This window comes from Dicentrarchus labrax, unplaced genomic scaffold, assembly GCF_905237075.1.
Source record: "Dicentrarchus labrax unplaced genomic scaffold, dlabrax2021, whole genome shotgun sequence".
In the NCBI taxonomy this organism is placed as follows: domain Eukaryota; kingdom Metazoa; phylum Chordata; class Actinopteri; family Moronidae; genus Dicentrarchus; species Dicentrarchus labrax.
In genome coordinates this window covers 7,206,940-7,229,011 of record NW_026136715.1, presented here as the reverse complement: position 1 = coordinate 7,229,011, position 22,072 = coordinate 7,206,940, and the positions used below count along the sequence as shown (strand labels likewise).

The 22,072-nt window shown below is 39.3% G+C and overlaps 1 protein-coding gene across 10 annotated transcripts; it reads left to right on the top strand.

The window, feature by feature from the left end:
* Positions 1 to 1,648: 1,648 nt before the first annotated feature.
* On the top strand, positions 1,649 to 20,669 carry dnmt3ba (DNA (cytosine-5-)-methyltransferase 3 beta, duplicate a). 10 transcript variants are annotated; one of them, XM_051425462.1, is made up of 28 exons: positions 1,700 to 1,716; positions 4,145 to 4,300; positions 4,418 to 4,550; positions 4,934 to 5,079; positions 5,797 to 5,962; positions 6,074 to 7,722; positions 7,819 to 7,948; positions 8,100 to 8,177; positions 8,323 to 8,391; positions 8,619 to 8,653; positions 9,056 to 9,205; positions 10,480 to 10,542; positions 10,643 to 10,792; positions 10,879 to 10,986; positions 12,006 to 12,135; positions 12,261 to 12,380; positions 12,484 to 12,528; positions 12,620 to 12,699; positions 12,854 to 12,966; positions 13,738 to 13,921; positions 14,902 to 14,986; positions 15,719 to 15,864; positions 16,034 to 16,124; positions 16,263 to 16,411; positions 16,504 to 16,589; positions 16,692 to 16,761; positions 17,410 to 17,528; positions 18,064 to 20,669. In XM_051425462.1, the coding sequence occupies exons 2-28, from the start codon at positions 4,298 to 4,300 to the stop codon at positions 18,203 to 18,205; spliced, it is 4,440 nt and encodes a 1,479-aa protein (XP_051281422.1). In that variant the 5' UTR covers positions 1,700 to 1,716; positions 4,145 to 4,297; the 3' UTR covers positions 18,206 to 20,669. The 10 variants fall into 10 exon arrangements, with proteins under 10 accessions (XP_051281423.1, XP_051281422.1, XP_051281421.1 ...); XM_051425463.1 differs by lacking the exon at positions 4,145 to 4,300 and having other exon boundaries at positions 1,649 to 1,716; XM_051425461.1 differs by lacking the exon at positions 1,700 to 1,716 and having other exon boundaries at positions 4,076 to 4,300.
* The last annotated feature ends 1,403 nt before the right edge of the window (positions 20,670 to 22,072 follow it).

Genomic DNA, 22,072 nt, shown 5'->3' with positions numbered 1-22,072 from the left:
AGATCTGAGAGACCACACAAGACTCTTTCCACCAGGGGTTTCTGAAGGCTGTCAACTCCTGCCAATAGCCTTCACACAGATCAATGGTAGTGAGGTACTTAGCCTTGCCCAGACATTCAAACAGGTCATCAATATGGGTGGTTGGATATGAGTCAAACTTGTAAATTGCATTCAGATATCTGAAATAAATGCAAAACCTTACTGTGCCATCCTTTTTATGTACCAAAACAATGGGGTTGCACCACTCACTTATCGAGGGCTCAATGATACCAAGGGACAGTATAAGATCAATTTCCTTTTTCAATGGGACAAGAGGCATCTTTCTTCAAAACAATGTGGTACACTGTTATACGGCCAGGGTTGTCCTGAAGGATATCAGGCATACAATGAGACCTCACCTGTGACTGCTGAGCCTCTGAGAGATGATCCATGTTTGGCACTGAAGCGGTATGTACCAACAAATATTGCTCTTCGCAGTACTACATCTCCAGCACTTTCTGGTCAGGCTTAAAACTTCTCTCTCTTGCGGACTGGTCCTATGAAGCCTTCTGTCTGAGCTGTGCAAGCCGAGTCATTTTCTCCAGTTTCTCTCTTACCTGAAGAACAGGTTCTTTGCTGTCCTGGTGTCCCTCCCTCATCTCTTTAAGAAGTGCTAAATGCCCTCTTACCTCATGACCAAATAGCAACTAAAATGGTGAAAACTCAGTAAAAGCTTGTGGCACTTCTCTGTAACAGGTAGGGAACCCACTGGTCTCAGTCAGAGCCATCAGTGTCATTAACAAACGTATGGAGCATCTGCTTGAGTCCGCTCAGTCAGTCCACCAGTTTGTGGATTGTATGGAGTAGTTCTCAAACCTCTGATTCCCAAAAGTTGGAAGACCTAACTCAGTACAAGATCCAAAATAAACCCATCAACCAACAATGAGAAAATACCAATAAGCAAATAGTTGAAATACTAATATAACCCAAACCTAAGAGAAATGAAAACATGCTGCAGTTTTTGATGCAGATGTTGTCGTTCCGAGCCTCCTTGTCCGGTACCGGGAGTGGTCCACCCACTTCCTCTGTGCCTTAAAGGAAACCTTAAACTTAACCCTAAAACAAGTACAAAATATTAGAAGACATTCTAATAAAATTAATACAATTAGAAACTTAGCATAATTCACGAATCAGAATAAACATGCTTAACCAAAAAAAAGTAGATAACAAACACTTCTTCTGACATTGGTTTATTATTACGTTAATATGGAGAACACAAAAAGTACATAATTTATTTTTATTTGCTCAAACAAATTTTTTACTTTACTTTATCTTCTAAATATAATCTATATACTGGCAAAATATATATTTCTGTGCTTTAAATTTCCCATAGCTCGCTCGGGACTGACGACGTACCGATGTAACGTCTTAAACAAGACTGAGCGATACCAAGTGGACAGCTGGGAGGGGGGGGGCGAGGAGAGTCACTCTCGGTTTTCTTTAACAAACGGGAATAAATCGGAAATAATAGCAATATGTAAAAGAATAAAAACAGACAGATTCGTTAACAGCGCTGAAGAAAAGAAGATATATTTAATATATTTATTATATTTTATTTTATTTTTTTTGGGGGGCCTGATTGGTGAGACGGTACACGCCCCCTCCTTCCCACCCCCAAAAAGAAGGAGTGCTTGCGCCCTATAGCGTAGGATGTAAATCTGTAAGGGAACCAGTGAGGTAAGTTACCAAACCTATAAACAAGAATAGCCTCTTATATACAGCGTGTGTGAGTGTGAGTGCTGTGTTTCGTCCTGTACGGTCGGACGGCAAACACACAGGGTCATATTGTTACAGCTTTTTATTGCCTTTGTTTGTGTTTAATCCAAACTGGCTCACAAAACACAAAGACCGGCATAAAAAAAAACCAGCAGTAAGGATCCGACTTCCTCATCTGGATTGACTTTCTGCCAGTGGCTGTAATAACGCGCACACATACCGGTTACTAATCTGTATCTGAGTGTTTGTTGTTGTTTTGTGTCTTTTTCTGTTTGAAGTATTTGCTTCAATGTATCGTTTTTAAACACACTGAACCCTGCTGCTCTCATGTGGGGCTGCAGGCTGCAGCACCGTGCATGTACTGGATGGGGGGGGGGACCCTGCAAGGAAGGAGGCTGTAGTGTGAATGAATGAATGAATGGACTGTGGGACTCTGTGTGTGTTTGTTTTTCTTCAAGTAGAAGTAATAGGTGGTGTTATGTTTGAAGGTCTTTTTAAGTTTTCTTGGTAGTGAAGAGGGAAACGTGCTCAGGGCTGGGAGGGAAGGAGGGAGGGAGGGAGACGTTCGCGGCAACAAAACTGGACAACGCGAGATTTCATTTAAGTTTTCCATACATTGAAGGGGGAAAAGGGGAGGAGATAGAGAGACAGCAGCAGCAGCGTGCAAGTGGCCTGTTGGTTAGTACATAGATAATATAAATGCCTCTGTGAGCGCCGCTATACGTCTGCGCGGTCGCCATGTTGGAGAGGTGAAGATCTGCTGGTTGACTATGCTGAGAGATGCAGACTGTGCTGCAAAAAGCTCCTGTAACTCGGTTAATGCTGAACTGATTTTCATGAGATTTGGTTTGTTTTGAATGTGAGAAACTGAGCGTGATATTGGAGTTCATTAAGTTACAAGGAGGGTGGATGTAATCAACTCTATGGCCCCCAAAACAATAACCTGATTGTTAACAACTTCCACTGGGAACTGCTGCAACAGGCAACAGCTTCTCTAAATAAAAACTGATTTCTAGATCTATTATACTGTTATAAAGACACCTGGTTGCTTGTTTTTGTGATATATTAATAAATATAATTCAACAGGTGAATTATTTTTCCTACACATTTCTTTTCTTGCCGGTTTCCTGAGCTAGACTGTAATTTGAAGCCCAACATAGATAGATAGATAGATAGAGACTTTATTTATCCCGAGGGAAATTCGAGTAACATGAGTTCATACTTTATGCCTCACCTCACAAACACACTAGTACACATGTATTCATAAGGCCTGACTGGCAGTGGCTGGGTTCTTTGTTATCAGTGCACTGTTTTAAATATTTAAAATTGTTTGAATTTGCAAACGTCCATGCCTGCAGCGTTTTCCCAACAGGTGATGGCATAGAGCCACCAGTGGTAGGTTTAATCTCTTATGTTTATAACAAACCAGATTTCATGATAATTGCTTCAGAATTAAGCGAGTTGTTCTGTAGTGAAATCTCTCACTCATGTTAAAGGACCAGCGTGTAGGATTTAGTGTCATCTAGCAGTGTAGTTGCAGATCTCAACTCCATCGCTTCACCCTCACTTTTCCAAGCACGGAGGAGAAACTAAGGTGGTCGTGAAACTTGCAAAAACCAACATGAGCCTCAATCTAGAGCCAGTGTTTGGTTTGTCCATTCTCGGCTACTGTAGAAACATGGTGGACTTTATAGAAGAGGACCCGCTCACAGCGAAAACACAACTATACACTAATGAAAACATACCTGTAAATATTATATTCCATCTCTGCCTTTTTGATCCTCCTAAATGTTACACACTGGACCTTTAATCAGCAGATCTTGACCTCTCCAATGTGTTCAAATCGAGAGCGCATTATCTAAGTTTCTATATCTATTAGTACTCGGCAACAGCACAGCTCAGAGTCAAATGTTCTGTTACGAGTACAAGAAACAAACGTGAAGCTTATTTGACAGAGAGCCCTCAGCCTTTATCCCCACATTGAAACAAAAGGGGATTAGAACCCACCCACCACCCCTGGAAGTCAGTCATGGGATAGAGGTCAATACCAGCTTTGGTGGTACTGACAGCCATGTTTTCTAGTGAATAATAGTGTGAAACAAAAACAAGTTTGCGTAAGGCTCGCATCCAGGCAAATTAAGATATAGATCATTGCAGGTGTCAGAATTGTATGAATAATATAGTAGAAACTGCGTTGTTGCTGGCGGCATTGGCTCACAGAACATCTGGTGTGTGGTGTTCACATTTAAACACAGGACTCAACCAAGCTTAATACAAATTAATATAATATTACGAATAAGAAAACCACCAGATGAATGAAGGATTATTCACTGTAGTGCTTTCGTGCGAAGAGCTTAATCATTTTCCTCTCATTTCCATACAAACACAGAAGCACACTCACACTGTTGGCAGATAGCTGCATGAGAAGGTGGAGCCCTGACCATCTGATGCAAATTTGGGTTCAGTGTTCGGAGCCGCAGATAAAATCACCAACACTACGATTAGTGGGTGACCTGCTCTACCACAGACACGCAACAACCAAATGGTATTTTATGTTCGGGACAGATGGGAACATGATCATAAGTTGACTATGATTATACTGTTTTAATTACCTAATCAATCATTCGTAATATTATTTTTTTAAAATGTGATTGTTTTCTAGAGCTGCAAGATGGCGAGTACAGAGGTTGTGACTCCAGACTTCGCCCAGGATAAATCCAGTCGCATTTATTTAGTGACCTGGGTCAACGACCTGCTGAAGACCAACTTTAAAGATGTGCAGGAGATGGGTTCAGGTCAGTGTGAACAGAACTAATGCAGCTTTTGGTGTAGCCCGCTTTGCTCCTGTGTCTGTTGATACTTGCAGATATCAACTTTAATTTTCTCTTAAGTGATCGATTTACAGTCTCATTACAGCTGTAGTTGAGCCGTGTGAAGTTACTGCTAATTTCCTGCTGTTGCTTCGTATTAAATTAGGCTTTTATTGTGAAGCAGCCATAGATAATGCAGTGTACTTATTTAAAAACAAAAGGTCTACACTGCAGTTAGAGGTCTTCAAGAAACAGAAACACCCACAGTGAGCTGTTGGATGGAGGATCTGTGTTGTACACATTTGGTCTATGTGACTATAAGAGTGTTCATTTTCTGAACGGTCTTTTATGTGTCTATGATCCTACAGGTGCGTGTCACTGTCAGATCATGGACTGGGTTTTTCCTGGGTCTGTTGACATGACCAAGGTGAAGTTTGATGCACAAGGTGAGGATGAGTGCAAGCACAACTTCAGTCTCCTCCATGAGGCCTTCAGCAAGAAGGGTATCACAAGGGTATGCACTGTTTCTCTAGTAGAGTAGCATTACACTTCCTTTCTTCTTTTTTTTATTCCTCTGTTGTTTTGTATAAGGAGTTAGTTTCCAATATCGATCCATTAAGAGTAAAACAAATAATTTGCCAATGTTTTTAAATTCCTGAGTACATAAAACAGTTTATTAATGATAAGATTATATGTAGCCACGTGTCTCCACTGGCTGTCTGGCAACCGTGCAGCTAAACAAAGACGACAGTAAGGAGCTGCTCCAGGCCAAAAGATAATTCCAGCATGTAACTCCCCGTGAAAAACACAATTTCTACATTTCTATTTATGTACAGATCAAACAAACAAGATATAACATGTTAATTAATGAGCTTTGGTGGTGGAGAGAGCCAGGCTAGATGTTTATAGTTTTAAGCTCTCTTTAAAGGTTTTGTTTGGGTATCGATCTTATCATTTAACTCCAGGAAAAAAAAGTATATTCTTAAAATTCCTATTCCTTTAACTTAACCTAATCAACTACAGATTATTGCCATTGAAAAATCTGGACTTGTCACAAGGAATTTTCTTTGAATCACTGGCTTCAGATGCACTATTTGCTATGAAAGAATGTGTATTCAAGTGTAGGTGATGAATTTCCTATTTTTAGTTTATTAGTTTATTTCATTTTATATTGTATCACTGTTGTTCAATGTGGAAGCTATATTTATTTTTCTGCTTTGTCTTGATTTAGACCATTCCAGTTGAGGAGCTCATAAAAGGGGATTTTAAAAGCAACTTTGAGATGCTGAAGTGGTTCAAAGCTTTCTACACAGAAAATGTCAAAAGTGAGGAATACGACCCCGTGAAAGCTCGGCACAGCCATGATATAACCCCTATCGTGGCATCTCCCAAATCGCGTAAATATAACATTTTCTTTCCCTGTGATAGTAAAATGAGGCAGTGCATTGTGTTTTGATAATTTCAATGACAGTAATTGGCTAATAACATATATTTTTTCTCTCTATCAGAAAAAAAATCAGACACTAAAGAGAACAGCAATGGAACGACCAAACCAATACACCCTTACACCGAAAAGTGGAAGGTTATGTTTGATTGGGCCGACCGCAGTACCCTCGGAGAGCAGTATACCTACTGCCGCTCTTGCGACAGGAGCCTGAGCACGTTTCATAAAGGCATTTTTGAACTTAGGCGACACATGGATACAAACAAACACAAGAAAAGGTCTAAAATGTCCAAGAGAGCCTCTGAGCCGCTGCCCTGTAGCGACGCAGCTATTCGCTTCATTTACAAACACTTTTACACCGGCTCGGCAAAAGGTGAGCAGGTGTCGAGACATTTTGCACGCTGCAAGCTGGGGTTGAAATACCCCAAAGATATCACATCTGTTTGCCAGCACACTCCTTACTGTCTATACGTTTATGGAGGGGTAACACTGGGAAACGATGACACTGTCTCCGTGGTCCTTGTTGGGTTTTTTGATGTCGAAGCCTCGCAGCACTGCATCCGATTTCTGGATGCTCTTCAGTCAGTGGGTGGTGCAGGAGATCAAACAGCAGCAGCAGTGGTGGAGACCTTGAAGAAATTCGGGTTACCAACAGATAATCTTGTCGCTGTTTATTCTGACAGCAATGATGCGGCCTCACAGCAGATCTGCTCGCAGCTCAGGGAACTCAAGCCGAACATTGTAGCCTTAGGAGGGCTGTACACCATGGCTGATGCTGCTTGCCATGCTGGCGTTAAGGAGCTCTCCAATCAGGCTCAAGGATTGATGGCGGATATCCATGCCTACTACTCCTCTTGCTCTACTAAGAACAAGCACCTCAGGGCTCTCTTTGACTCCGACGTCAGTGCAGACAGTCCATCATTTCATTTCAACACCAGCTGCCTTAAGTTCTGCCTGTTTGTTACAAAAATCTTGGAAATATGGACAGATCTCATATTGTACTTTAAGTCTTGTGACGATGAGAAAGCCAAGTTAATCTGCTCCCAGCTGCAGGATCCCAAAGTCAGGGCAACATTTATGTTCCTGGAGCAGTCCCTGAAGCCTCTGCACAGTTTCCAAACACATCTGCAGACACAGGAGGGAGCTGGCCGAGCTAATATTCTGCTCATCCTAGAAGAAGCCTGTAGCCTGCTGTGCACCTACACCTCCTACTCCCAACATCCTCAAGCTGCGAGCTCTGAACTCTGTCCGGGTGGGAAAGTTGTGGAGGACTTCCTGAAAGAGTCAGAGGCTACAGATGCACTGCCCCTGTTAAAAGAACATGTGTCGTCTTTCTACGTCGCACTCATGCGTTGCATTGCGAGGGAGCTACCTTTCGGCGAGGGGGAACTAAAGAGCATAGCTCAGCTGCTGAACCCCCAGAGCAGGCTGAAAGTGACGGGGAAGGCGGTAGGAGAGCTTGGGACCAAGCTGGGAATCTGCAGCTCCCCTGAGGAGGTCAATCAGCTCACAAGTGAATTCCTTGAGTATCAGCTGGCCGGGGAGGGAGAGGGTGAAGATGGAAAGAAGGAAAACTCAACAGAGGTGTCACTGGAGGAACACTGGGCCACCGTACTGAAGGACAACAAGCAGACCTCAAACTTCAGAAAACTTGTTTTGACCCTGTTGTCTCTCCCCTGTCCTCCACTTGAGCCTCAGCAGGTTTTCACTCAGGTGTGTAAATAAAAGAGCTGCATTAACATCTTTCATCTGTCTGTGTTTGTGTTTAGTTTCCAATTTTAACCAACTTTGTGCACTTTGTTGTCTCAGGCCCTGGAGAACGAAGATGCCGCTCTGTTCTCTGAAAGCGAAGCCTTCACTGAAAGCGAGTGTGACGTCATGTCTGACGGCGCTCTCTCCGACAGCACCAGCAGAAAAGACTTCCAACGTCCAGCTGAAGGTAAGAAGAAAGATAGTCCATCAATAGAAGAAAGTTTAATTGTTACTTAATTTACCAATAAACCGCCTTTTGTGGGATGATGATTTGTATGATTCACTTGTTAAAGGAGTTGATCTAAGTCAATGCATTGGATCCTGCATGTTATTTACAGATGTGTCCTATTTTCTCCCATCCAATGGCCTTTATGTGACAGTGAAGCCGTGTGAAGTCCGCCTTAAAAAGATAACTCGTAAGAAAAACCATTCTAAACTTTTTTTTTATTCACATCATTTACACCATTAACACCTGGAAGGTCATTATTATTTAGTGTCATTTGTTTTTATTTATTTATTTAGTTTTTAAATATATTTTGGGTTTTTGCCTTTATTGGATAGGACAGCTGAAGATTGACAGGAAAGGGGAAAGGGGGGAGAGAGGGGATGACTTGCAGCAAAGGGCAACAGGTCAGTCTGTAGTAAGGACTCAGCCTTGGTACATTTAAGTATAAATTTACTCTAAAATTAAAAGTCTTACTGTAACTTTTTGGCAGAGAAAAGAAAAACATTGTGTAAGTCTTTATATATATATATATATATATATATATACAGTTTTAAGATGTCAGAATGCTGTTATCATTATCTCTGATCTCAACTCTGAAACATACTGAAATGCTCTGTTTCTTTCATCCAAGAGCTAAAGAATGAACACTGTGACTTGTGGAAAGAGGTAACACATTTTCTTCTCTGTGTCGTCTTCTGCCTCATCTAACATCATCTACACGGAAAAGAAGCAACTTGGTTTAAAAAAAGCTTGATTTTAATGACAGCTAGGACTCAGTTGTTGCTCAGCTCTAATGTCCATAAATACTTAAAGCCACCATGAATAGTGGATAACAGAAAAAAAAACTTATTTTTGCTGCATCATATTTGGCTTCTTTCCACTAACAGTCTTTTGCCCTTTACTCACCTTCTGGTCCTTATCATCCTTATGACCAACACAATCACTGGTTTGTTGAGGTGCAGTTTGCCCCTCTATGTAAAAGAGTGTGTGTGTTGTGGTGTACATTTGCATGTGCATGATTTTTGAGTGTGTAATGGGAGTGTGTAATGGGAGTGTGTTGTCTCTCAGGGGACCAGTAGGGGGAGTTTTGGCTGGGAGAGCAGCTTGCGCCAGAAGCCACAGGCCCGTACAGTGTTTCAGGCTGGTGCTAACAACTGGTCCAAGCCCATAGATCTTGATAAGGACAACCAAAAGGGTCCGGAGTCTCAAGTTGAGGTGGTAGGTATACTCAAGTATACTACCAGAATACCACAGGTCCATAACAGGCCTCTCTGCCCTCTGAACTACTACCAGAACAAAACTAAAATTTCATACAACTAGGGTTGGAGCTTGATAGCATTCGATCAAATCTGAATCCTTTTGAATCTCACATCAAATCTCGATTTAGCTTCTTCTCATTCCCAGGTCGTCAAACACAGACGCCGACAGCGTTCAGTTAGTTGCAATCTGCCACTTTGCTGCTAGATGGCATTAAATCCAACACACTGGTCCTTTAAATTGTATTGATAAAGGCTTCAGTAGACAATAACGTTGTTTATTAAAGACTTTGTATGTGGTTGCTGGCTGTCGGAGTTTCAGTCGGCACCATCAGACCTGCAGCCGCAGTAGCTTAGAAGCTCATCAACGCGTAATGTGTGTTAATTAAAGCGAAAATATAAAGGGGCCCGGTGGAGTTTTCTCCTAAACAAAGAAAATATTTACATTCAGTGTTCACTAGCTCGCTTCGTGTTGCATTTCCATCCTCAGATGAGTATTTTACGTTGTTTACTTCCTTGTTTACTCGCATCTTCTTGATAGGACAGCGTACCTGGTCGCACTCATGCGCCCTCACGTGTGAACACTTCAACAGCTGCATAGCACTACTAGAGGTCTAAAACTCCACAGGGAACCTTTACATTGGTTATTGGTGATTGAATCATATTTGTTCTGTGAGACGACTGAGTGATAGTGACATTGAAAACACTTCCTGTTTGGTTTTTGAAAAACCGGCTATCAGAATCCAATCCTACCTCTAACACATCCTCATTTCAGATTCATCATTCGCTTTATTCACACGGTGGTCAAATTAGAAATAAGGCAAAAATAACAACGCAAGCAAAAACACATGTTCCCAAGCTTTATGCTGGCTCCCATGTTTAAATTCAATAAGTCTGAAATTGGAAAAGACCTTTCCCATGTTTGTTATTGGATATTTCCAGTTCGATTAGTCTGATACAGTATATTTCAGTACATTAAGCTGTTTTGACCAAAGCGAATGTTCATATCTTGACAATGAGGGCTCCCTTGCTTCTTGTTTTTAACAAATTCTCTCCTGGGTGTGTCACTTGAAATAAAATATAAAAAACAATTTGCATCATCATTGTTGTGGTAGTTTTAGAACCATCAAATACCGTAATAGCCATGTTTTATCTATAAGAAATACCCAAGTCCTCCTCAAGTAAATTACTTCTCGCCTTTTACGTCTTTCTGTTTTAATTGTGGTTGACTTTTAGAAAGAAGAGACATCACCGTCCAGTAAACCATCACCAAGAGGACGACGGAAACATGTTTATCAGGTAATGTAACAGTTGTATCTTGAAGAAAAATGTGTTTGATTCTTATCTTAATGTGGATGAAAATGTAGTTTTGAATAATCACTTCTGCTTTTCTCTGCAGGATGGTAAAGGGTTTCCGACCGGAGAACTTGTGTGGGGGAAAGTGAAGGGGTTCTCCTGGTGGCCTGGGATGGTGATGCCTTGGAAAACCAAGACGGCCCCGCCGGGTATGCGGAGGGTGGAGTGGTTCGGAGACGGGATGTTCTCAGAGGTTAGAATCGCAGTGCGATGTGCTCAAGCTGCAGAAACACTTCACGTGTGTTGAATTGTTTTTTATACGTTGCTTTTTTGTTACAGATCTACACGGAGGGTCTTCAGGCTTTCAGTGCCTTCACCAAGTGCTTCTGCAAAAATTCCTTCGCCAGTTTGCCCACCTACAAGGAAGCCATCTTCCAGATTATTGAGGTAGGAGATAAAAAAAATTTAAATTAAAAAATAATAATTAATTGTTCTTCATGTCTGCTGTCTTTTCTGCACCGACTTTGGTCCATTACTGCTGGAAGTTTGTGTGAAATTGCTAATTTGGATGAATTTTGAGCAGATTATTTCCTGTGATGAGATGAGTTTAGGAGATTTTCATACAATTCTCTGTCTGTGTTATGTATTTTTAGATTTGTTTTACCAATCACACATACTTAATAGACTTTTATTAAACAAAATTATTTAATTTCTTCTCCCTGACTCTCGACCATTGTTCTATTAGCTCTTTGGTTGTTTATCAGAGAGTGAAGGCTCTGTGAATATAACTCTTCAAAGTTTATACTTTAAATCATTATATTAAAACTACAACCAAATCACCTAGAGTTTGCTCCATAAATGTCGTGTGGTTTAGTGGTCAGTTCTCGTCTCATCAATATTGACATCATAAGGCAGTAGCTGTCATTTCTAACATTTTCCTTCATGATTGTGGTGAATAAGGTCAGATTTACTTCCCTCAATCTTCACTTTAAGCAGTTAAATGAGAAGGAGTTCACAATTGTTTGTTATCGGTGCATTTTAACCTTTAAAATAGATTCAACACCATTCAGTTTTTTCCATTATTCCACCAGTTTCCATCTATTCAAATGCAACCTTTCTGATATTTATTCATTCTTATCTCACTGTTGTTGTGTTTCATGTGGAAATTTGGCCACAGCGGCTATTTGGCTGTTCTTTGACTTCAAATTGGATGAAATCAGAAGGTTGGCTGATTAACTGTGAACAAGCTTTTTCTCTGAAGTGTTATTTAATAATTAATGGAAATAGAGTAATGAAATATTAACTGTTTCACAACACTAATTACCTTCCAGAGAGTGGAGAGAGCATTTGGCCCTCTCAAAGGGAACAGGGTCCAGAGATGTTTTCATGTATCGTAGTGTCAAGCTGGTGGCTCAGAAACTCTTGGAGAATGTGTCAACTCAGTGCCAAATGTTTGTAATCTGCAGTTGGCAGGTGAGCGATGTGGAAAGTCTTTCGCTGAGGCGAAAGAAAATAAAGAAAAGGAGCTGAAGCTGATGCTGGACTGGGCTTTTGAAGGATTTCTACCTACAGGACCTGAAGGATTTGTACCTCCTGGTAGGTGCACATTTATAAACATTTACTGATTAACTAATTAAATTTATAGAAAGCCTCAGCGACTGGTTCAGGGTCTGTCTGTCTGGTTCTATTAGCAACCGTCTTTTTCTTTTTATCTCTTCAAGATGCTGCTGCACATCAAGATTCTTCTGACTCCTCTGCCCTGTCTGACTGCCAGCCTCCAGCAAAAAGGAAATATGTTTTAAAAAATAAGGCAGCTGCACATGCCATTACCTATAGCAGAGGTTTGTGTTACTTTTGTCCACATTTAGTCACCAAACGTAACAACAAACTATTGGTTTTATGTTATTATCATCATTATTTTTCTCTATTTGTTACATTTTACAGAATCAATTAGAGAAAATGTCAAAGAGAAAGGCAAAACAATTGAAGGTAAGTTTTGAGTATTGAAGATTGTGATTTAAAAAATGTCTTTGATATGAACATAACATTTTAAGTTAATGGTGATGGTTTGTTATTTCAGATTTTTGTTTGTCTTGTGGATCATCTGAGCTTGAAGTCAGGCACCCGTTGTTTGAAGGTGGTCTTTGTCTAAAATGCAAGGTAAACTAATAACCTGATGATCTATCTCTGTCTACTTTTATGTGGTCTGCTTTACTCCATCCCAGTGCCAGTTTGTGAATGTCTAACCTCCATCTGAAACACAGCCGCTATTAACATCCCAAATGCTGCCAAACGTCCGTGTTACTGTTTGCAGGACAACTTCATAGAGACGCTGTATCGCTACGATGAAGACGGCTACCAGTCGTATTGCACCGTGTGCTGTGCCGGCTCAGAGGTCATTCTGTGCGGCAACGCCAGCTGCTGCAGGTAAACACTGCTGAGGTGTTATCTCTCAAGACGGCGTGCCATGTTTATTGTTTTATTTTAATATTTTGAGTCATGATACACAACATAATTTAAATTTTAGAAAATAAAAAAGAAGGCTAGAAAATAACAAACCCCCTTTAAAAACATCTTCCTGTGTTTTTATTAACTTCTGTTGGGTGTTTATTTTTGTTGTCTGTACATCTTTTGCACAGATTACATTAATAAGTTATTCTTATTGGCTTTTTGCTTGCAAACTTTTTGTGGAACTTGCAGTAGCGCGGTGAGTGTGAGCTCTCCACCGTTGTCTGTCACTCCTCTGAGCAGGGGCTGGGCCCATGGTAAAAGACCAGGGGGTGTTTCTCTTACAGACAGGAGAGAGATTGGAGGGGAGACAGTGCAGAGTTTGATAGTTGCTGACGGCTGCACTCGATACATTGCTGTGCATTAAAGCTGTGCGACAGCTGACGTAAAACACAGGATCAGATTTGGCTTAATATAGCTCAATATAGCTGATACAGAGCAGTTAAAAAAATGCCTTGATCGGCCCTGATATCTCTCCTTGAGATCAGATCGGGACATCCCTGTTTGTTAGTTATTCTCACCTAAACAGAAAACATTCTTCTGGTTGTCCTGATGTATTTCTGACCACACTCCAGCCTAATTTAGGAAATAGCAATCATGGCCAATGACACCAGTCGCTCTGTGTTCAGATGGCTCATGCTAACCACATGCAGTCTGCACGGTTAACATTTTGTTCCCTCTGTGTCCCAGATGTTTCTGTAAAGACTGCCTGGACATCCTGGTGGGCCCGGGAACCTTTGACAAGCTGAAAGATGTTGATCCCTGGAGCTGCTACATGTGCGACCCTTCACAGTGTGACGGAAACCTCAAACTCAGACCGGACTGGAGGGTTAAAGTTCAAGACTTCTTTGTCAACAACAGCGCACTGGAGTTTGTATGTACCACACTTTTACTCTCTCAGTGCACGTTTCTGGTTCACGTCAGCTTAAGTTCTCACCAAGTTTATCATTTAACATCCAGCGTTATCCAATACAACAATTTTACAACCACTGTAAAGTTTATTATCAGAGAGGCGTTTATTCAGCTCTGTGGTCATTTTGGAGATAGAACTTTGTTGGTGCTGTTTAATAGTTAATTATGGAAAGATGATTCTCCTTTCAGCATACAAAATATTAATTATTAACGCCTAATAACTTTAACTTAAGTTTCAATGTAAAAGTGTCTCCTGCTTTGTTTAAAATCCTGTAAAACAGCAGAAATGTCAGCAACATAATATTAGTTCAAGAATTAAATCAAAACATATTCAATTATTAGTTAGTTTGATGGGTAAAATACCTGATTCCACGACTGTTTTATACATTTATATCATACAGTCATGTGAGTGAAGCTTCAAATTAACCTTCGTCTTTGTTTTAGATGATTAAAGTGTGTTAAAGGTGATATTAAATGAGCAAATTAATCCTCTTTTACTCTAGTTGTGGCTGAAATGAGAAGATTAAATTTAGGCTACTATTAGATTGGGGGAAAAGAAAATGATTATTTTAATTATTAATTAATCTGCAGATTATTTAATAGATTAATTGAACGTTTGGTCTATAAAATGAATTTGAATTTGAAATGATATAAAACAGAAAAAACTGTTTAATAAAATATATTTCTCTGAAACTTGAGGTGTCTGTTCATGAAACAACTCAAATAATTAGTTGACTATGAAAATAGTTACCAATTAATTTTATGTTGATCAGCTATAATTTTGCAAATACATAAAGACACGAGTTAATGTGAAAGTTCACTCTTAGTACTTTCTTTGTGACAGAACAAATAACCAGCTCATACAGCAGCTTGTAGGCACATAACAATTGTCTCTGGCTGTGTGCACTGTTATCTAACTGACTGGTTTCTGTTTCACCTCAGGAGCCTCACAGAGTTTACCCGTCTATCCCCGCTGATCAGCGCAGACCGATCAAGGTGCTCTCGCTCTTCGACGGCATTGCAACAGGTTGGTTCCCAACATCATGTGACAGTAAACCCAGATAAACTCTTCCAGTTGTTTATAACAGTGGTTCCCAACCTTATTACTGAAGGGACTCTTTTCTATCATTGATTAAATTGACGACCCCTGTGATATATTTTATGCATAAAATTCAATTCAATTCAAACTTTACAATAAACCCAAACAGTGAACACAATAACTGCTGGAAGTTTGTGTAAAATGGGCAATTTGGATGAATTTTTAGCAGATTATTTCCTGTGAATATTAATTAGAGATGAGTTTTTCTTAAATTTTTAGGACATTTTTATACAATTCTCTGTCTTTGTTATGTATTGTTTAATTTGTTTTACTAATCACTCATACTTAATAGACTTTTTTTGGACAAATTCAGTTAATTTCTTCTCCCTGACGCTCAGACATTGTTCTATTAGCTGTTTAGTCGTTTATCAGAAAGTGAATGCTCTGTGAATATAACTCGTGTTCAGCCCTTCAAAGTTTAGAACTTTAAAAATAACAATTCATTTAGTTTTCTTTACAGAATCTGACTAAATACTGAGAAAAAGACCTACTGTGTATATTTTAAAGTCTTTTTACACCCCTAAAATCATGAAAGTCTCGACTTCTAGGTTGGGAACCACTGTTTTATACATTAGTCAGAAGAGGAGCTTCAAGTCAGACAGTTACCTGAACCAAAAGTAGAATTTCAACCTGCTTTCAACTACTGTGGCATCCTGACAGGATACCTGGTGCTCAAAGACCTGGGCTTAAAGATGGAGCGCTACATTGCTTCGGAGATTTGTGAGGATTCGATCGCTGTGGGGATGATCAAGCACGAGGGAAAGGTCGAATACGTCAATGATGTTCGTACCATCACGAGGAAACATGTGAGTACAAGCTGGAGGAAGATTACTCAAACAGCAACCACTGAAAACAAATCTGAACTCACCTTTAACTCTGTAATCTGTGCATTTTAGTTCATTTCTGAGAGTATTTATAACAAAGAGGCTAAAAACAATATAAAAATGCAAACTTAACCTAATCTCTCTAATTCAGCTTGCTGAATGGGGCCCATTTGATCTTCTGATTGGAGGCAGTCCGTGTAACGACCTGTCCATGGTCAATCCTCTTCGAAAAGGATTATTTGGTACGTAGCTTCTGAGCGTCTTTTTAAAGTTTTCAGATAAAATACTGGAGAGAATAAGGTCCCAGTAGACATCCTGTACACCCATAAACTCTCCTTCTTTAATAGTTATCTGTGTTTATCTCCCTGTTTGTCCTGCAGAGGGCACTGGAAGGCTCTTCTTTGAGTTCTACCGCATATTGACCATGCTGAAGCCGAAAGAGGACGACGACCGTCCGTTCTTCTGGTTGTTTGAGAACGTGGTTTTCATGAGTGCCAACGACAAATCGGATATCTGCAGATTCCTTGAGGTGATGATATATTTTATTACACACACAATGGCAGAGAACAAACTGCATTAAGTCTTATCGCTCAATATTTGTGTTTTCCTTTTTTCCCCCAGTGTAATCCAATTCTTATCGATGCAGTGAAAGTCAGTCCTGCTCACAGAGCGCGCTACTTTTGGGGAAACCTCCCTGGGATGAACAGGTACATACTAATTCCTTTCTTCATGCATATTCTCACACTGGAAGACACAAATGTATTCCTTAAGAAACATTTTCACTTAACACGGCTGCATTTCTCTTATAGACCTCTGGCTACAGCTCTAGATGACAAAGTGGCGCTCCAGGATTGTTTGGAAGTCGGACGCAAGGCAAAGGTAGAAACATTTAGTTATTAAGATTATACATTTCCTACTCTCAGTTGTAGTTTGCTGTTGTTGAAGCAACCAGGAAACAGGGTATCTTGATTAAAGAGCATTGAAATGAGGTTCCTCAAAACAAAAGAAGGATCTTAGAAGGTATAAAAAAGTCTTATATTTCATTTACAAAAGCATTTCTCTTGTCTGCTGTAATCTTAGATATAATTTTGTATCTGATTGCGGGCTGACGGGAGGCGCTTATAAACTAAAAGGAGCAGTGGATTGTGCTGCAGGAGGCTGTTCAATCCTTTTTCAGTCAGCAATATCAGACCTGTAGCTAACACAATAACTCTTGATGATATAATTGATCATATGATGAAGTTAATTTAAGTTTTTGCTAAAATCAGGCAAAACATTTGCCCATTATGAGACTATATTATCACCTCGTCAGTCGTCTGTGAAGCACTTTGAACTGTAATAAACTGCATGAAAGGTGCTATACAAAATAAAAGTTTGATTGATTGAATCAGGTATTAAACTGTATTCTCTGTGATATAAAAAAATAGACCTAAATCTAACTCAGTGAACGCTGCAGAAAACCTGGATGAAAGCTTACTTTCTGATTCTTAAAACACCCTGATTGTGATTTGTCGTCTCTTCCTGCAGTTTGACAAAGTCCGCACCATCACGACAAAGTCTAACTCTATAAGACAGGGCAAGATGGGGCCACTACCCGTCAACATGAATGGAAAGGAGGACTACCTGTGGTGCACCGAAATGGAACAGTAAATATTTTCATATCAGAGCTATGATCTCATGTTTAGGATATATATATACACACACATATACACATATATATATACACAGGGCTTGTGTCTATATAGAGTTATTTTCTGAGCACCCGCGTCTTTTTTCAGTTGTTCAGCAACATGCTGCTGCAACAGGGCTCTGAATGTTTTGTGCAGCCACTTAAGTACAGTCCGTTTATCATAAACAAATGTCACACACCACAACATTTATAGTCTTAGCTACTTTGCAATGCCTGTCTCTGGATGGCCCTTTAAAATACATAAAACTCTACAAATACACAAGAAGCAAAACCCACAAACTCAAAGTATTAAAACTGTTAAAAGTCTCTTCCACTGCAGCCATACTTTGCTTTCCTGTCTGTTTTTATACACTGTTGCTATCTAATAAAGCCAAAAACATAATTAAAAAAAGAAATAAAAGACTAAAGTTGAGCCAGATTCTGCCACAACTTTGGTCGTTACCTCGTCACAACTATTTTTTTTCAATATTTCCCTTGTGGTTGACTCTTAGGATCTTTGGCTTCCCCAAACACTACACGGACGTGAACAACATGGGCCGGATGCAGAGGCAGAAAGTCCTGGGTCGCTCCTGGAGCGTCCCTGTTATCCGTCACCTCTTCGCTCCGCTGAAGGATTACTTTGAATGTGAATAGCGACTGTGAACACAACATTCGGTAAAAAAAACCTCCTGCCTTATCCTGCCCTGCGTCACTGGGTAGTTCAAACTCTCCTGTTTCATTTGGCATTTAATGTTTTAACTTTTAGAAACGAATCCTGTGAGTTCTCAGTCGTCCACTATCACCAGCAGGCACCGACACTTTTCAGTTTTAAGGTTTATTTCTTTCAGGTCTCTTTTGATAAATGATGGTGCTGTTTTCAAACCATACTGTCGCTCAGAACTCGAGCCTGAATCACGAGCCGTTCTCAGAAGGTTAGCCGGCTATCTTTCGGCTTAACTCAGGTTTTCCAGGGTCACAAAGCTGGTTTACTTTTAATAAATCACCATGGTAACCTGCTGTGAAAATACTGAGTTTACAATGAAGTGATAAAAGTTGTAATAGAGACATTTTTATACATCAGTAGAATAACAGCGATAAGCCAAGTGACCCAAAGAGAGACTTTGAGTCACAGCTTTTTTTTCTCCTGTATTTAATGAATGTACTTTATGTTAACTTTCCTCCTACATTGTCGGTATTTTATATAGTTTTATTGTATAATCTTACCAGGGATTTTAAATCTGATCTAATCGTTAGCTGTGATTAATTTCTATGACTGAATCCCTCTAGACAATTTTTTTAATCTGCTTTTTAAAACATTTTTAATCCAAATTACATTTCACCTCACTGTGGTGCACCGGTGATTTTCTCCTCATTGGATCTGCACATTTTTATCTGTTTTAATGAAAAGCTATTTATGCAAGATAATGCAAAATATCATGTTTCTACAAACATTCAAACTGCCCTGAGTGTGAGTATTAGTGTAGTAAGAACACTACTGCAGAGGTCTGACTTTAAACATAATGTGCAGTGTCTGCTAACATTGGACTCTCGTACCTTAAAGGATCATAACGATGGTTTTGCACATTTCCTCCCCTTAATAATAAAGTTTCTATACCTGTCTAAATCTATAACTATCTTTTACAGCGCACTATAAGCTACACACTACTTTGTTTTAGTGTGAAAGAACTTTTATTACTATAAAAACAAGAACAACATGTATCTTCAAACAAACAATGAATACTGTAAGAACAAGATACTAATTAAAACTTAGTATCTCAATATAACTTACTTACAGTATACTACAGTTTGTTTTGTTTTAGGATTGCTGTTAATAACCAAAATAAAAATAACAGAAATAATGAAAAAACTATCAAATAATGATAATAAAATAATGTTTAAGAATTAAAACAACTACCTAAATAAAAATAGAAATTGATGAGAAACCTAATTTATATAATATAAAAGGTGAATAATCACTTTAATAAATCATTGAGGCCGAAATATATTGAGGCATTCGTCTTTAAAATCCAAAATATTCAAAGTCGACTAATTTCACCCCATCGGGAGGGTTGATGACATTAACGATGGCGGCTTTTTAAAATTGCAGATCACCATCACGTTGCCATGGTGATAAAGGCTTTTTAACTCGACCTTTGAACTTTTATAGCTTCATCACTGTCAAATCAGTTCATCTTGGACTTAATAATTTCAGTTTTTCCATCAAAATAATTTATCTAGTTATTGAAAAATAAAAATGAAATTACAGTAACTGTGTTTTACAGCCATTTTATATATTTTGGGGGATTTTGACATCCGATGACTTCACCTAAATTGTGCCACGGCCAAACAATTAATCGATTAATCGAGGAAATGATCGTCAGATTAGGCAGTAATTGTTATTTGCAGCCTCACATGTAAGAACTTGTGTTTTCTTTATGCAAACATACACACAAAACCACTGTTATGGTCCTTTCAATCTCAGCGAGATACAACCCTTGAGTGTAATATCTGTTTTTGTTTTCTAAGTGCCGGTTTGATCTTTTTTAAATTCTTTAATAAAACATCTGTTGTACTGTCGTTAGCTTTAACAGTTAAGTTTGAGTCACTGTTGGTTCTCCTGTGGTGGAGCACACTGTATTGAGTCTCCTCACTGCCTCGTGTGCAGTTACTCAGACGTTTATGACGAACAGGCCTGCGGTTGAAACGTGTTCTGATGTGGTCGAAACTTTTACCTCAATGATTGTTTGTTTAGGACTTCATGGTGCTACACTAACGGTGCTAACTGTGCACGTACTGTTCAGTTTCTGGTTCTGTCTCTTTTGTATTGTTTTACCTCCGCCTTTAAGCGACGACCTTTCTTGTAGAATTTTGTTGTTTAATTGTGTGTGTGTGTGTGTGTGTGTGTGTTTTTTTTTTTTTTTTAAAGATATTGATGTAGAGAAATATTAGTGTGATGTGTAACCAAAAGGCAAGTCAGGATAGCGTGCCTGGTGTTGACTGTTTTTTCTTTTATTTCTATCAGATCCTGATTAATTTAGCTTTGCTGAGCCGAAATATCCAGTTTTGACTTGTTTTATATCTTTGCCATGACTAATAAAACCCAGAAATTCAGTACAAAGTGCCTTGGACCCTCTTTTAAAAAAAAAAAAAATCATTATGTTTAGTTTACTCCAACTTAATATAGATAATTTATATTATATTAAAGAAACCTGAAGTTTACTGGCGCTGAAACATCAGCTGATGGGATTCAAATCTGAGCTGAATATTCGTCACGTCTTACGTTATTTTATATAAGTGATTAAACACGTTACAACTGACAAGCAGCTAAAATTCACCACAAGAGGTCAACATTGTTTCCCACCGTGCTGCAGTGAATCACTCGGGGCACACCGGGAGAGAAACGGTGGCTTTATGTTGAGCTCATCAGCCTCCTGTGGACTCGCATCCTGTCACAACTGCAGCTGTTAAAGAGATGGATGAGTTCACCAGAATCATCCACCCAGTGCCGACGTGGCTCACCGGGAAGTAATGATATAAACATAAAAACAATATATCAAACCTGTCATACTGATTCCGGATAGTGGCGCTAAGATACTGCAGGGCGCTCTTGAACGCAGCATTTTAGATATTTTCAGGAGATAAAAGTATCAACCAAATTTACTGTGTCAAAGTAAAAGCACTTTTTTTACTGTTATATATGATGTTTCTGGATTAAAGAAGTATGTAACATAATAAAATATATGATATAAAGTAACAGTTCTTTCAGAATCATATTTATATCACTGGAATATACTACTAACTATACTTATATACTACTAAACTTTAATGTACAATAATAAATCATAATTTATTAGTTATTATATTTTGAAGTAATCAATCTAGTAAATAACAAACTAAAGTTCAGTTAAATGTAGAGCAGTAAAAATAACTATATTTTATCGCTGACATGTAGTGAAGTAGAAGAAATAAGTAGCATTGAATTGAAATACTCAAGTAGAAGTACAGCACTTGAATAAATGAGGCGTTTGTTAATAATATTAACATGGTCATCTAGTTGGAATTTTATTGAAACATTGACATTTAAACATTTTAAGTTCACAGTGCTACAAAGAGTGAAAGGTCACTTGGATATTTCCCAGGGTTTCAGTATCCTTCCCATCTGAGAAGGAGTTGGACTCTGATTGGTTGGTTTTATGTCCAGTTTTGTCGCTCCAGGAACTTCCTTTCCCTCCTGAACCAGTCGCATCACCTCCGCAAAGGAAAGCTGCTTCTCCTCCGTCCCCGCAGAGGTTTCTGCTGTCTGCTGTTCACTGATATGAGAGTCTGAAAGTGTCCTCTGGTCCCTCTGTGCCACACGAGGAGCAGCAGAGCTCCACTGTTTGTAGGCGGTCTGATCGATCGGCTCCACAAACCTGGTGGTGACAGAGAGGAAGAGGACGGTTTTAATAAAGTCGGAGATTGAAGGGGAACGACAAACAAAGATTAATTTTACTGTGGTGTGCTGTAATGTGACATTATCAT